At 43.9% G+C, this 15,248-nt stretch overlaps 1 protein-coding gene across 1 annotated transcript; it reads left to right on the plus strand.

Annotated features, from left to right (window-relative positions):
- The first annotated feature begins 157 nt into the window (after nt 1-157).
- mettl2a (methyltransferase 2A, methylcytidine) lies at nt 158-14,753 on the plus strand. The gene is made up of 9 exons (XM_078424974.1): nt 158-271; nt 936-1,027; nt 3,531-3,967; nt 4,637-4,686; nt 5,730-5,790; nt 9,150-9,289; nt 10,001-10,107; nt 11,125-11,190; nt 12,895-14,753. The coding sequence occupies exons 1-9, from the start codon at nt 174-176 to the stop codon at nt 13,059-13,061; spliced, it is 1,218 nt and encodes a 405-aa protein (XP_078281100.1). The 5' UTR covers nt 158-173; the 3' UTR covers nt 13,062-14,753.
- Nucleotides 14,754-15,248: the final 495 nt, after the last annotated feature.

The following is a 15,248-nucleotide window of genomic DNA, read 5'->3' on the forward strand; positions in this document are numbered from 1 at the left end:
AGTGGTCCATCTTGTTCCTCTAGTATCTTTGGATAATCGGAGCTCATTGGCCTGCAGCGCCCCCTTGCGCCCGCTGGCCCGAGCGGACCTGCGCTTCCTCCGCCGCCTCGTCACGGCCCAGCTCGGAGGACCACTCAGTCCTCCACGTTCCCGACAGGCTTCACTGCGGTGTCATGGCGGCGCCCATTGAGCCAGACTCCCCGCCGCTGCGACCACAGTTCGGGAGCCGGTATCTGACTGACCCGGGCCGAGTCTTCCAGCACAACGCCTGGTGAACCCCCCCGCCCCGCGCGGGACCCAGACATGAGAGGAGAATGCGGCCGGGCAACTGACCGGCCTCTCCGCTCCAGCCCGCTCTCCCCCACCTCCACCCCGCCTTGCCATCCTCGTTTTCCCCCACACACTTAGATCACCTACTTCGATTCCTTTCTCTCCCCCACCCCCAGCTCTCCACCCCGCCTTGCCATCCTCGTCTCTCCCTCAAACACTTAGATCCCCTATGCTTCCCACCACGCTTCGACCCTGTTTATCGAAACCCTTCTCCCCCCCCCCGTCTCTCCCCCACCCGCCCCTTTATCTCTCTCTTCCTCCTTCCCGACTCCCTTGTCTTTCCCGCCAACTCTTCGATCACTCCGCTTCAACCCCCTTCTCCCATACCTACCTCACTACGGATTCCTTTCCCCCAGTCCAGCCCCTTCTCCTCTCCACCTCCCCCAGCCACAGGATCACTCAAAATCTCTCACCACCCCACCTGCTGACAGACCAACTTGCTGAGGGTTATTTTCAACGCTCCCCTGCCATATTCTGGTCGTTAATTCTTGTGAGGCATTGGTCATGTCGTTGCTTATGAACGTTTAATGATGTTTGCATTCCTATTCCATCTTACTTAGATCAGCGTACAGAGGTTAATTGTTTTTCCACCTCCTCGTCCATAGGGATAATGTGGAGTGGACTGAAGAACAGGAGGCAACTGCCAGGAAGAAAGTTGAAGAAAACTGTACTGAAACTCTGTCTTCAGAAAAAGGAGGTAATTTATTCATGTGAAGGAAGGATCTGCAGAAGCTGGTTTAAACCGAAGATAGACACAAAATGCTGGAGTAACTTAGCGGGACAGGCAGCATCTCTGGAGAGAAGGAATGGGTGTCATTCGGGTCGAGACCTTTCTTCAGACTAGTCAAGTCAAGTCAAGTCAATTTTATTTGTATAGCACATTTAAAAACAACCCACGTTGACCAAAGTGCTGTACATCTGATTAGGTACTAAGGAAAAAATGAAACATACAGTAGCACACAAACATAACAGCACATACAAAACAGTTCACAACGCCTCCTCAATGAGAATCATGTCAGGTTTTCCTCTCAAGGCTGATCCCAGTTCATGATTTTTGATATGTGTTATCTTTAAAGCAACAGCTTTTTAATGGACTGCTTATGTTAATATTTTTAACATATCACATTTGCATTTTTAAAACATTTGTTTATTTATATGTGTTTATTTATAAACACATGTGTTTATTTATAAACACATGTTAATTTCGTCCAGGCTTCCATAAACTATTATGTTCCATTCAAAATGCTCGAGACTTCTGATGATCGGTTAGCATTGTATTAAGAGTCAAGAGTTTAATTGTGATATGCACTGACAATGGAACAATGGAATTCTTAGTTGCTGCAGCTTCACAGGCTTATAAATGCAATAACACACCAATAATATATAACAATCAAAAATACAATAAATTAATAATCGTAATACTACGTAACCATAATAGTACAAAGAAAATTGAATCTGAAGCACAACCAAAAGCAGTGCATGTACACGAAGTATACACATGATCCAAGTACATCCCCCTTATTTAATGAGCTTGTTCACCTCTGCCACTATCTTTCATTGTAATTTGACCATTGTAGTCTATCAGTAGGAAGAAACTGCAGATAATAATAATAATAATAATAAGCATTTATTTTATATAGCGCCTTATCGGGTGCTCAACGCGCTTTACAAAAACAATCAACATAAAAACAAACAGACAAACTATCCTGACGGAAAAGCGGCGAATAAACAGCGCCAGCGTCCTCTCACGTCAGGGTCCGGCAGTAGACAACAAAAAGCACAGGACACACAGATACAATTTTTACACAAACAGCCATCACAGTGATTGCTCCAGGCACACCCTCACTGTGATGGAAGGCAAAGAAAAGTCTTATCTCCTCCTCATTCTTCTCCCGTGGTGCCACGAGGTGATCGAGGCTCCCAACTTTTTGAAGCCCCCACCGGGCGATGGAAAGTCCCAGGGCCGAGCCGAGCAGGCCGATGAAAGTCCTGAGCCCCCACTGGGCGATGGAAAGTCCCAGGGCCGAGCCGAGCCGAGCAGGCCGATGAAAGTCCTGAGCCCCCACCGGGCGATGGAAAGTGCTGCGGCCGAGCCAGGCAGGGCGATGAGGGGCCTGCGAGCGGGTCGATCGTACCTCGCGCTTCGGGGCGGTCGAAGTTGCTACGGCTGGAGCTCCCAAAAACCGGTCGCCAGCCAGGGACCTGCAAGCTCCCGATGTTGCGGTCTGCAGGGCCCACGGCCGAAGCCTCCGAGATGGTAAGTCCAGGCCCTGCGACCGGAGTCTTCAAAGTCGATCCCAGCTGGAGGCCGCCGACTCCACGATGTTAGGCCGTAGCGCGAACGGAGATACGACACGGTAAAGGTCGCATCTCCGTTGAGGAAGAGATTAGAAAAAAAAATAAAAAATGCAGGTGCAGATGCAGGTTTAAACTGAAGATAGACACAAAATGCTGGAGTAACTCAGCAGGGCAGGCTGCATCTCTGGAGAGAAGGAATGAGTTTCAGGTTCAGGCCCTTCTTCAGACCAGGTTGAAGATGGGTCTCCACACGAAACGTCACCCATTCCTTCTCTCCAGAGATGATGCAGCATTTTGTGTCTATATTCTATCAGTGGTTGGAGTTCCACTTCATGATCTCATAAACCATGTGTTCAAGGTAAAGAAGACTATGTACCCAGTCTCCTGAGGTTATTCATTCCTTGCCAGTATCTGCACGGTAGCGCAGCGGTAGAGTTGCTGCTTTACAGCGAATGCAGCGCCAGAGACTCAGGTTCGATCCTGACTACGGGTACTGCACTGTAAGGAGTTTGTACGTTCTCCCCGTGACCTGCGTGGGTTTTCTCCGAGATCTTCGGTTTCCTCCCACACTCCAAAGACGTACAGGTATGTAGGTTAATTGGCTGGGTAAATGTAAAAATTGTCCCTAGTGGGTGTAGGATAGTGTTAATGTACGGGGATCACTGGGCGGCACGGACTTGGTGGGCCGAAAAGGCCTGTTTCCGGCTGTATATATATGATAACTGACTTACTTTACCAATGTAGACTTTATATCTTTTTTTGGAACAACATTATAGAGATATAGCACATTTAGTTTTAATTGCAAAATGTGTAAGTTAATATATAAATTGTGTGGTAACATCTGCTTCAGAAACTGCTTTAACTAAAATAAAAACTCCTTTCTTGCATGACTTTGTAAACAGCGGAATATGAGAACAGAGCTAACAATTACTGGAATGACTTCTACAAAATCCACGAGAACAGATTTTTCAAAGACCGCCACTGGCTCTTTACAGAATTTCCGGAGCTGGTGCCCAATTCAATATCTTTCCAGTTGGATCAGGTCAAAGCTAGCTCGACATCAGGTCATCAGAGCAACACTGACTCCAGAAACTGCTGTGATAGCAGCTTTGAGAATGCTCAACGTTGCTCCCAGCAATGTTCAGGTGAGCCAGTAACATTCGTGCAGGAGCCGGATCATTTTCAAGTCAATACTCTCAATTTGAAAGACGATGAAAGAAAAGATAGGCTTGTGGATGTGACTTCAGGGAATACAACGCAGACGCAGACAAAACTGAATCAGAAGCAATTACCCGATACCAACTGCACAGGAGCTTCAGCAACATTCCATATACTAGAGGTAAGGTGGGAAGCTTTTCATTGATTTGGTGATTTCTTCAAATTAGTGGATGACTGCTATATTACTGTATTTTACCAGCAATATTTCGATGCTGACTGAGAGTAGTGTATTCATCCACATCAAGTAGGTACATTTTTTGTACCTTTCAAATGTAATTTCATACACACAAACTTGTGCTTGGAACAAACCATGATTACCAAATTCTGTTTTGAAAAGATTTCAGCTCTTTACCAGAGCCGAGTAGCCTAGTAAAGAGCTGACTGCTCCTTTCATCAAAGATTCTTTGTTTTATGGAATATCCTAGGTTAAGTTTTAACTAATTGGCGTTAAACTTTTGAATACCATTGCTTTGACTTAAACTTGACTGCTGGATATCGCTCTTTAGGAACTATGCAGGTCCTTTTGAAAGGGTGCAGGGGACGTTTCCCGGGGTGTCGTCTCAGGGTGAAGCACTTCAGTTTTTCAGTTTTGAATAATTAAATGTGTAATTAACTTTGGAATTTTTTATCTTGCATGAGAAGCTGATGTGAAGCTAAATCAAGCCACTTAAGATGAGTGGTCCTCAAAAGTAATAAAGTTTGTTAATCTGGCCCTCCACACAAAAAAGATTCCAGTGGTGCTTACCTTCAAAATAGGTGCCAAATACGTCTTTATTTCTCTGCTTGCTAGGTTGGATGTGGAGTTGGAAATACTGTGTTCCCCATTCTACAAACTAATAAGTAAGTAGTTTTTACCGTATTGGATCATCCACTAAGCTACAGCTTGTGCCATCTTTGTATCATCTCCCCAGCTCCCCAGTGCACCCACTCTTCCTGCTCCCTGTAAACCTGCCGGGCTCACTGGAAAATGTATTATTCTGCTGTGTAGCATTAAAAAGATGAATTTGAAAGTGTGTTGGTGTATTAGCTGGAATTACATCAAATCGTCCAGAATATCTGGCAGTTTGGTACCACCCAAATCCTAATGGTGTCAGATTATTGGAGTCTTATTGTAAAAAAAGAAAAAATGGTCAAGTCAATTATTATCTCTGGAGATAGGCTCCTAAACATTTCAGATCAATGATATTTAATCAGGTGTATTTATATTTAATTCAGCTTAATTAGTTGTTATCCCTCTGTGCCACAAAGATCCCATCAGACTTCCTGAACTTAAATTATTATTTTTTTCCTTCCGTCTTGCATGAGAGGTTGCAAGTGTGCGCGATATCAATACTGAGCAGGGATGTTGCAAAAATTAGTTGATAAAATATTCCTTTTTGCAAAACCTCAAGTAAATTTGATTACACAATTCTTTTCCTGTACTCGGGCCTTGCATTGCACCCATTATCTGTGACAATACCACTTCTACCTTGCATGCATCATTTGGTGACAGGACTGACTATGCTGGAGGTGATGTATCATCTCATTCCAGTGCTTTGTCAAATCTGGCACTGGGAAACTGGACAAATCTGTAGGTACAACAAATATACTCCGAATGTCTAATAGATCAAAATAAGTCTGTCTGGAGCAATATAAACCCAATTCAGTGTGTGTCCATGTCAACTCTATATCACCCAGCTGGGCGCTCTCTATGTTACAAATCTGAGTTAAAACGGTGAAAATAATCAATAGGTTTCCATTACCAACATTGAAAAATGAACAAAAAAATCCCCCAAATTTTAAGTATTGTTCTTGTAAGTGGAGCCAGTGGAGATAAGAATGCTTGTCTCGGGTTGCTCGCATTGCTCAGTGCCAATGACTAACTCTTCTCTGTACTTTTGCAGTGATCCAGGGTTGTTTGTGCACTGCTGTGACTTTTCCTCAACTGCCGTGGAACTTGTCAAGGTGAGATTTTGCTCTCAGCTTGGTCTGTAAGTCTACCTCACTACCTCCAAGTGCATTAATTTATGCCAATAGTAATCGTCTTGACATAAACCTCAAAATAGTTACTACTTATTGATTATCGGAAATTATTCTGACTTCACATAGGTTCACAAAAACTGTGGGGTGCATTTTGGATTTTGGGTGCTGGCATAGGTCGCAATCATAAACAGGTCGCTACACCCTAAAGGAAAGATGTATCAGCTCATAACACTGCTTCACCTAGCTGAACAGGTATTTGCACAGTTTGGAGAAAATGTCCTGCCAAAATTGATTTGGCAAATAATCCATGAAGGTGCTTGATCTTTATGGCATGCATTAACTTGGTTGAGGGTAGTACACAAAAGCCATGTGTTAGAACAGTTTGCAGTCCCTCTGCATGTGGTTACACCTTTACGTCTGTCGATGCCAGTATCACACCAGAATTAAAATGCCCACTCACTTGAACTGGATAATTAAGTATGTAGCCAGGTGAAGATACCAAGAACTGCAGATGTTCAAATCTTGAGAAAAACACAAAGTGCTGGAGTAACTGCTGGCCAGGCAGCGTCTATGGAGGGAATGGATAGATGATGTTTCTGGTCGGGTCTGAAGCAAGCTCCCGACCCAAATGTCGCCTATCCATTCTCTCCGCAGATGCTGCCTATTTAACTGAGTTACTCCAGCACTTTATGTTTTGTATGTAGCAAGATTGTCCTGCTATGTGTGTGGAAATTAAATATTTTAGACTGCCTGATTCTGTTCCTGGGATATTGTATTGGATTTCCTGGGAAATGTAGTTGTCACTGGAGGTGGCTGCCGGTAAATAGACTCATTGCATAAAGCTAACCTTTGTATAGATTTATACTGCACGGAAACGGGTCCTTTGGCACAACTTGCTCATGCCATTCAAGATGCCCCATCTAAGCTAGTCCCATTTTCCTGCATTTGGTCCATATCCCTCTAATTCTTTCCTATCTATGTACCTGTCCAAGTATCTATTAAATGTTGTTATTGTCCCTGCCTCAAATACCTCATCTGGCAGATTGTTCCATATACCCACCGCCCTCCGATTGAAAACGTTGTCCCTCAAGTTCCCATTAAATCTTGCCCCTCTCACCTTAAACCTATGTCCTCTTATTCTTGATCCTTCTACCCTGGGTAAAAGACACAATGGTGCAAATGTGATCTGGATGACCAGAGGTGAAGATCTCCAAGCTTTTAGTCAGAGAAAGTTTCACTTGCGTTTGGTGTAGGAATTGCTGGAAAGTGGTCGTGTGACTGACTCGTCCCCTTTCTGATGCTGTTTTGAAGACTCCCAACGGTTACCTGTGCCAACAGTGCCATCTCCAGGTCAGAAGCAACATTTGCACGTCTCCATTGAAAATAACTAAAGAGGAAGGTCCAGTGTTGTTGATACAGGTCCACCACTGATTTTCCGGCATCCTTGGTTCCAGAGCCTTTCTGGATTATTCGTTTTGCCAGATCAACAGATGTCATGGCCTTGGGGAGCTGAGATACGGGCCCGCAAAGTCGGCTGTGGAACTCGATCTGTTGGCTCCAGCCGAACTGGAGTTCCAGAGTCCCGGCCCCAGGCGACAAGTTCGTTCTGCCGATCGGCCGTGTAAGTCGGCTATGGGAACCGATCTACCAGAGTTCCAGACACCCAGCTTCAGAAAGCGCATTTGACCCGCTAAAGTCAAATGTCCCGAGGAGGTCCAGATCGGCCTCCTCATCCAGCCTAGGTGCCACATTTTTGGCGGAACTTCCAGGGGGAAGATTTTGTTCTGATTAAAAGAGGGTACTGGACTACCAGTTGCCTGAAAATCGCTGGTCGACCTGTAGTAGAATCTCTCAGTGCATATTGTCCCGTTATAGGATTAAACTGCACCACAAAGAGATCTATCAGCTCATAACATTGAACCTGACAGAGGCTCGGTACCAGAAATGTGCCATCTTTTATCACTGTTTCTTGCTCCTCCAGACTGCCCAGTCAGGATTGTGAGGGGAAGGCTGGGGGGAGTTTGAGGAAGAGTAGTGTTGAGACAGGCTTTCAGCACAAATCAATACCAGACCTTGGAATTGATTTGTGATTGCAATGCTGATGACTGAGAATCACTGCTGACTTGGAATATAATTTGAATTTACAGTGAAATGCAACTTGAAAGTGTAGTAAGCAGTAAGATAGATGAGAACAAACTATAAAGCTGGGTGAAATCAGTAAATACATTGGAAGGATAATCAAGTGAGAATAATTCAAGGATACAATGTAATGGAAACACTGACACGTGGTATAAATGTGATAATTAGGACGTTTAAAGGTAGTGGAAGAAGAGGAAAAGAATAGAACAAATCTTTGAAGATGACCACAAAGTTTAGCAAAGTTAAATACATGGAAGCGTGGGCTTGTTAAACAGGACAAAGTATGCACGAGTAATGTTAAACCTTTATTATACATTAGTTGGGTTGCAGTTGGAGTATTCTGAAAAAAATCTCAGCCCAAAAATTTAAAGAATGAAAACATTGAAAAGAGAGCAGAAGACATTTATTTACAGCACTGTTTTACCCTCTCGCGTGTGTACTGGCGAAGTTGGGGTGATTTAGTTTGGGCATTCATTTGACAGAACTGTTTAAATCTATTAAATATTTTTGATGGACTGCAGAAAGAGAAACATTCCAGTAGCTGAAGGTTCCGTCACCAGAGGATACAAACTTAAGGTGATTAGTAAAAGAAATACAATCAGAATCAGAATAACCTTTATTGTCATTAAAAAAACAAGTCTTTTGGACGAAATTCCGTTACCCATAGTTCAACAATAAGAGCAATAAAAATAAGCAATAACACACACAATCACAAACCAACACATAACAAAAAAAAGCAACAAAAAAAAAGAAACATCCATCACAGTGAGTCTTCTCCAGTCACCTCCTCACTGTGATGGAAGGCCAGAATGTCTTTTCTCTTCCCCTGCCGTCTTCTCCCGCGGTCAGGCTGTTGTAGTTGCCACGTTCCAGGCCGCGCCGGACGGTGAAAGGTCCACAGCGGGCCGACCCAAGCCCCAAGTGAAAGAAGGAAGACGTGTTTTACAGACCAAGGGCAGGATTTAGAATTCATTGCCTACAAAGGTGATGGGTACAGATTCAGTAATGGTCCACAAAAGGAAGTGGGTAAATTGAGTAATTTTAACAAGATATCGTTAACCTTTAAGTTGATGTACTTCTTGCAACTTAGTTTGTTTATGAACAAAGGTGAACTGCTCAGGTTTGGTAATGAAACCACTTGCCAGGGCTTTGCCCTGCAGCAATGTGCAAGTGGTTTAAAGACTCTGTTGTTCTGTTTCTAGTTGAACTCTGGTTATGACAGCTCTCGTTGCCTCGCATTTGTCCATGATCTGTGTGATACTCAGGCCAGCTTCCCAATGCCAGACCAAAGCCTGGACATCATCATCCTTATATTTGTACTCTCAGCAATACATCCAGATAAGTAAGTACACTGTCCTTCATCTTATGAAGTACTGTTGTCCCAACCACTGCTACAAAACAGTACTATGGACTAGTACTGGATGCTGCCTGTCCCGCTGAGTTACTCCAGCATTTTGTGTCTAGCTTCGATTTAAACCAGCATCTGCAGTTCCTTTCTACACATGTACAGTGCCCATGGTGTAGGAACGAACTGCAGATGCTGGTTTAAACCAAAGATTGACACAAAATGCTGGAGTAACTCGGCGGGACAGGCAGCCTCTCTGGAGAGAAGGAATGGGTGATGTTTTGGGTTGAAACCCTTCTTCAGACTAGTGAGAGGTAGTCTGTAGAAGGGTTTCGACCCGAAATGTCACCCATTCCTATCCAGAGATGCTGCCTGTCCCGCTGAGTTACTCCTGCATTTTGTGTCTATGTTTAGTACCCATGCCCATACCATACCCATGCCGAGCATGTGGTGTAGTCATGAACTGCATCTTGTCCTAGAACATGTCACTCATGTTGGTGAATTGGCCAAATAATGTTTCAAATCTCTCCTCCTAACCCCAACCCAACAACCTTCTTTCATCTGCTCAATACCACCGCCCCCCCCTCCACTTCTGCCCATTTCCATCCCTCCTTCATCCACTCATTGGCCCCTGAACCCAATCTGCTTCTGTCCATAGCTTGCTCTCATGGTTCCATTAACACCCTGCCCCATTTCCTTTCTCTGCAGAATGCAGGCTGTCATTAAGAGACTGAGTCAACTTCTAAAACCAGGGGGAATGATTGTCTTCAGGGACTATGGGCGCTATGACATGGCACAGCTTCGATTTAAGAAAGGTAAGTTCTCTGGGTGGACCCTCTTCATGGGCTAATATTGGACCACATTACTACAGGGCCCTTTTGGTGTTTGAAATAAAATTGAAATAATTCTTCTTTGCAACTTTGGAATTGTGATGGCACAAGAGTTTGGAACTAATCCGGACTTGGTTGTCTGAGGTGAAATAGTTGTGACTGTATTTCTTGAAAATACAACTTGGACTTGGCCCACTCTCTTAATCTGGACTTGTTTATTGAAGTTATAACACTTCTCCATGGAAATGGTGAATATTTCAGGTTTAATTATTGTCATTTCCTCAGCAAAGAAAATGCATCTTTCTCATGAGAACTTTCTCATAGTTCTCATAGCAGAACTATTTGAGCTATCGTAGAAACATAGAAAAATAGATGCAGGAGTAGGTCATTCGGCCCTTCGAGCCAGCACCGCCATTCAATATGATCATGGCTGATCATCTAAAATCAGTACCCCATTCCTGCTTTCATAGACTATTTTTCAAGAGATACCAGTGGTGTGTATTCTTCATACAAGTTACTCATCCCAAAATATTGCCAAACCAAGGCCCTAGCTGTTCAAAGCACAGAATGGGCTCCCAAGACTATGCTAATCTTTGGCTTGGGGTGGTGCTGATAACTTTAGAGGGCCTTACAATTCTCATTACTCTCCATAGTTATCACATTCTCCTTTGCCATCCTCATTGCTCCCCTCTTGCCTAACTCCCATCTTTGCACCAGTTGCCAGCTCTTCAGCCCTGCTCCACACTGGGTCCCTTTTCTAGTCTTTGGCCAGAGCAGAACGGCTCTGTATTATGGTTGGCCTTGTGATGTTCGGCGACAAAGAACTCTTTTACTCTAACTGCCCAAGTAGCCCCAAAATGGGGAAAAAAACATAGCGGCAGGGTTTTGCATTCCATTCCGGGCTCCTTTGTTTTTCCCTGATATTTCCTTCTTGAGATTAACTGTGCATTTTAAACCTCTGCTTTATATCTCTAAATACCGTGGTTTCTTCCCTGATTATAGGTCGTTGCCTATCTGAAAATTTCTACGTTCGAGGAGATGGAACAAGAGTTTATTTTTTCACACAAGGTACAGGGTGGTGTTTTTTCGTTCAATTTCCAGCTTTTTGTTGTGTGATGTCTCCAGTCATTTGACATGCAGTCCCTGATGGTGAGATCTTTATTACATCCAGTGTGCTAAAATCCTTTCCAGTTGGCCTGAACTCTTCCTACTTTTGCTAATACTGCATACAATAGGCAACTTGCCCATTGGCTTCTTGCAGCCATAAAAGAAAAGACTTGCTTAGGACAGTCTTTACAACTGGTTAAGCACTTTTGGGTTCAAGTCTAGCAACTCTTGTTGGAAAGACTGCCACCAATTTGCACACGGTAGGATCTCATGATCACCCATATGATGATAACCAGATAACCTGTTTCTGGATGTTGACCGAGGTCCAGTACTGTCAAAGGCACCAGGATAACTCTCCCGTGCTCCCTGAATGTGCTTCAGCATCCTTGTCATCCTGACCCATATTTATTGCTCAGCCAACATCATTCTAACATATCTTCATTTATCTCACAGATTTTACTTCTGAGTGACATTCAATATCCTGTCCATTTTTTCCCTGATGTTTTATCTGCTACAGAAACTATTCCCATAATCATAAGAATGCAGCCACCGTATTTCCAATATTACACAGCAATTGTACATCAGAATGTACTTCATTCGTTGTGAAATGCCTTGGGTCATATCAGTGATTGAAAGGTGCGCTGTAAATGTGGGTATTTACACTTATCACGCTAGCAAGAAGGGGATTAGTGATTTTTGTTTTAACTGATGGGTTGATTTTATGATGTTGTATAGAGAAATACTCTTTCCTCTGGTTCAGGAGACCAGGATTCTACAGCTTCAATTTCTTGTATAGAGAGTGAGAAGTAAACTTGGGTCAAATGCTTTAAGTAGTGGGAATCCCTTCGGCAAAAATGGTTGAGACAGAGATACTTGCTCCATGTTATGGAAAAGGCGATAAATACTTGGACACAGTCCACAGCAGAGAGAATGGACAATCCAGGGCAACGAGTTTGTGTTGAATCGTTCTCGTAAAGTGTTGACCTACGCTGCACTCCCTTAAATAGCAAGAATGTCCTCATTTGAGGGAGAGCAATTGAGGGAGAGCAACATAGGTTCACAAAGTTAATTCCCGGGATGGTGCGACTGTCATATGATGAAATAATGGAGCGACTGGGCTTGTATTCACTGGAATTTAGAAGGATGAGAGGGGATCTTATAGAATCATATAAATTATTAATGGATTGGACAGGCTAGATGCAGGAAACATGTTCCCAATGTTGCAGGAATCCAGAGCCAGGGGCCACTGTTTAAGAATAAGGGGTAGGCTATTTAGAACTGGGATGAGGGAAAACTTTTTCACACAGAGTTGTGAATTTGTGGAATTCTCTGCCTCAGAAGGCAGTGGAGGCCGATTCACTGGATGCATTCAAAAGAGAGTTAGATAGAGCTCTGAGGGCTAGCGGAATCAAGGGGTATGGGGAGAAGGCAGGAACGGGGTACTGATTGTGGATGATCAGCCATGATCACATTAGCCCATTGACTCGAAGGGCCGGATGGGCTACTCCTGCACCTATTGTCTATGTATCCACGAATGACCAGCTAGCTTTATCAACTTCTGAGTTATTGTTTGTAACATGTCAGAGATCTGTCATTGGCTGGGGCTTGTTTAAAATGTTGCTGAACAACATCACCTTGCCTAACTGGTACCACTGTATCACTCAGGAGAACTGGATGAGCTGTTCACATCTGCCGGCCTGAAGAAAGTCCAGAACCTGGTGGATCGACGACTTCAGGTTAACCGAGGGAAACAGCTGACCATGTATCGGGTCTGGATCCAGTGCAAGTATCGTAAACCTCTCCCCGGAGGAGAAGAAGGGTCCCAGCCCTGATGACCAGGAGAACTGGACTCTATTGGGGTCTTGGCCAATCACTTTGGTTGATCCAGTTAAAGGAGGTGAAGTGAACCACCTTCTTCAAAGCACTGCTGTGCCATCAGTTCATATTCGGCACTTCGGTATTTCTTCTCAAAGGTTAACTCACCAATCAGTGTGATCATAGGTTTTACAGATTCCATCTCCCTTCTCCTCCGCCTTCTGTCAGCCATTTACACATTGTTCACTTTGAGTAGGAAAAAAAACTGCAGATGCTGGTTTAGATTGAAGGTAGACACAGAATGCTGGAGTAACTCAGCGGGTCAGGCAGCATCTCTGGAGAGAAGGAATGGGTGACGTTTTGGGTCAAGACCCGCTGAGTTACTCTAGCTTTTTGTGTCCACCTTGTTCACTTTGATCTCTCTATTCTCCCTGTGATGTGTGGAACAGGAGCAGTCATTCAGCTGGTCAGGCCTGCTCTGCCATTCAGTAAGATCATAACTGATCTGTGCCTCAAACCCAGTTGCCAACCTTTGCTTCATTAACCCATGAAACTCTTAAGCCAACAAAAATCCATCAAAACATTTTGAAGGTTTAAATTATCCCAGCATCCAGGAAGTTCTGGAGAAGAGAGATCCAGATTTTTGCAACCCTCTGAATGGAGAAATATTTTCGGATTTTGCTGCTAAATTGCCTAACTCTAATTTTAAATTTGTTCCCACTTGTCCTTGATTACACCCAGTAGTGTGGAAAAGATCACCTCTATCAAGCCTTGTATGTCCAGGAAGGAACTGCAAATGGTGGTGTAAACCGAAGATAGACACAAAATGCTGGAGTAACTCAGCGGGACGGACAGCATCTCTGGACAAAAGGAATGGGTGACGTTTCCCAATCCTTCTCTCCAGAGATGCTACCTGTCCCGCTGAGTTAATCCAGCATTTTGTGTCTAAGCCTTGTATGTCATTTTGGATACCTGGATCCGATCACTCCCCAGACTTGTATTTGGGAATGAAAGCTGATCACGGTAAAGCCAATTCTTTTCCCAAAAGTTTGTCTACTTTTCTAATTCCATTAACTCAATGTGATAGCTAATCCCATTCACAATGACTTCAGTTCCTAAAGTAAAGATTTTGTACTAACTGTTCACTGTGGAGCAGCAGCAGTATAAGCTCGTCGCTGCAGCAGTGTTGATGGGTGGAGGGCGATAACAAGAGTCGCGTTGCCCACTTGCCTACCTCTCACTCATCAATTTGAGAGACACCAGTGCCCGTATCATCATCATCATCATCATATATATACAGCCGGAAACAGGCCTTTTCGGCCCACCAAGTCCGTGCCGCCCAGCGATCCCCGTACATTAACACTATCCTACACCCACTAGGGACAATTTTTACATTTACCCAGCCAATTAACCTACATACATATCACTTCACTCAGAAGTGGCGAAATGTGAGGTATCTGCCTCACACTGCAGGAGAGGTGGGGGAGGGAGGCAGGGGATGGTGATTAACTGTTGGAGCAGGACAATGCAGAATGCAGTGCATTCAGATGCTGCCAGTCTGAGAGTACCTACCCACACCAGCGTTGTTTGCTTCACCAGATCCCCTCAAACCCTTGCTGTCGTGCAAGTGGAACAAACATCTTGTGGCTCATGCAGGGTAAGAGTGGATATTGGAGAACAAAGACGATGTTTTAACTGTTGTGAAGATTTTACTGGATTTAATAAATATATTTAATTTGTATAATCCCCTTGAGATCGGTTGATCTGAGTGCACCCTCTCATCTTACATACAAAACAGGAGCAGAAAGCGGTCATCCCGCCCAGTACCCATGGCACTCTCTTGCCTCCAATTCCATGTGCCAATGTTCTGTATGGGACTTTACTGAAAGCCTTCTGAAAATCTAAAGCCAACATATCCACCAATTTCCCCTTACCTGCTCACCAAAGAACTTCAGTAAATTGGTCAAACACTATTCATTTTGTATAAAGCAATGTTGATTCTGCCCAGTTTATTTTTAATTTCATTTTAAGGTGTTCAGCTATTACATCTTTCATTATAGATTGTAGCATTTAACTTGCTGTCTGCATTTGTCTGATAGATGTTGAACAGTTAAACTCCAATAATCTGCTAGCCCGCTGTCCAGAGGTTATACAGCCCAGTAAAAGGCTGTTCAACCATCGCAACATGCCTTTCTTTCTACCTA

Source organism: Rhinoraja longicauda, chromosome 29, assembly GCF_053455715.1.
Source record: "Rhinoraja longicauda isolate Sanriku21f chromosome 29, sRhiLon1.1, whole genome shotgun sequence".
NCBI classification, from domain to species: domain Eukaryota; kingdom Metazoa; phylum Chordata; class Chondrichthyes; order Rajiformes; family Arhynchobatidae; genus Rhinoraja; species Rhinoraja longicauda.

What these genes read in the sequence shown, in the direction of transcription:
- mettl2a (XM_078424974.1), top strand. Translation starts at nt 174, where the DNA reads ATGGCGGCGCCCATTGAGCCAGACTCCCCGCCGCTGCGACCACAGTTC. An exon ending in CTGCCGTGGAACTTGTCAAG is followed by an intron (nt 5,791 to 9,149) that starts GTGAGATTTTGC and finishes TTCTGTTTCTAG; the next exon opens with TTGAACTCTGGTTATGACAG. An exon ending in ACAGCTTCGATTTAAGAAAG is followed by an intron (nt 10,108 to 11,124) that starts GTAAGTTCTCTG and finishes CCCTGATTATAG; the next exon opens with GTCGTTGCCTATCTGAAAAT.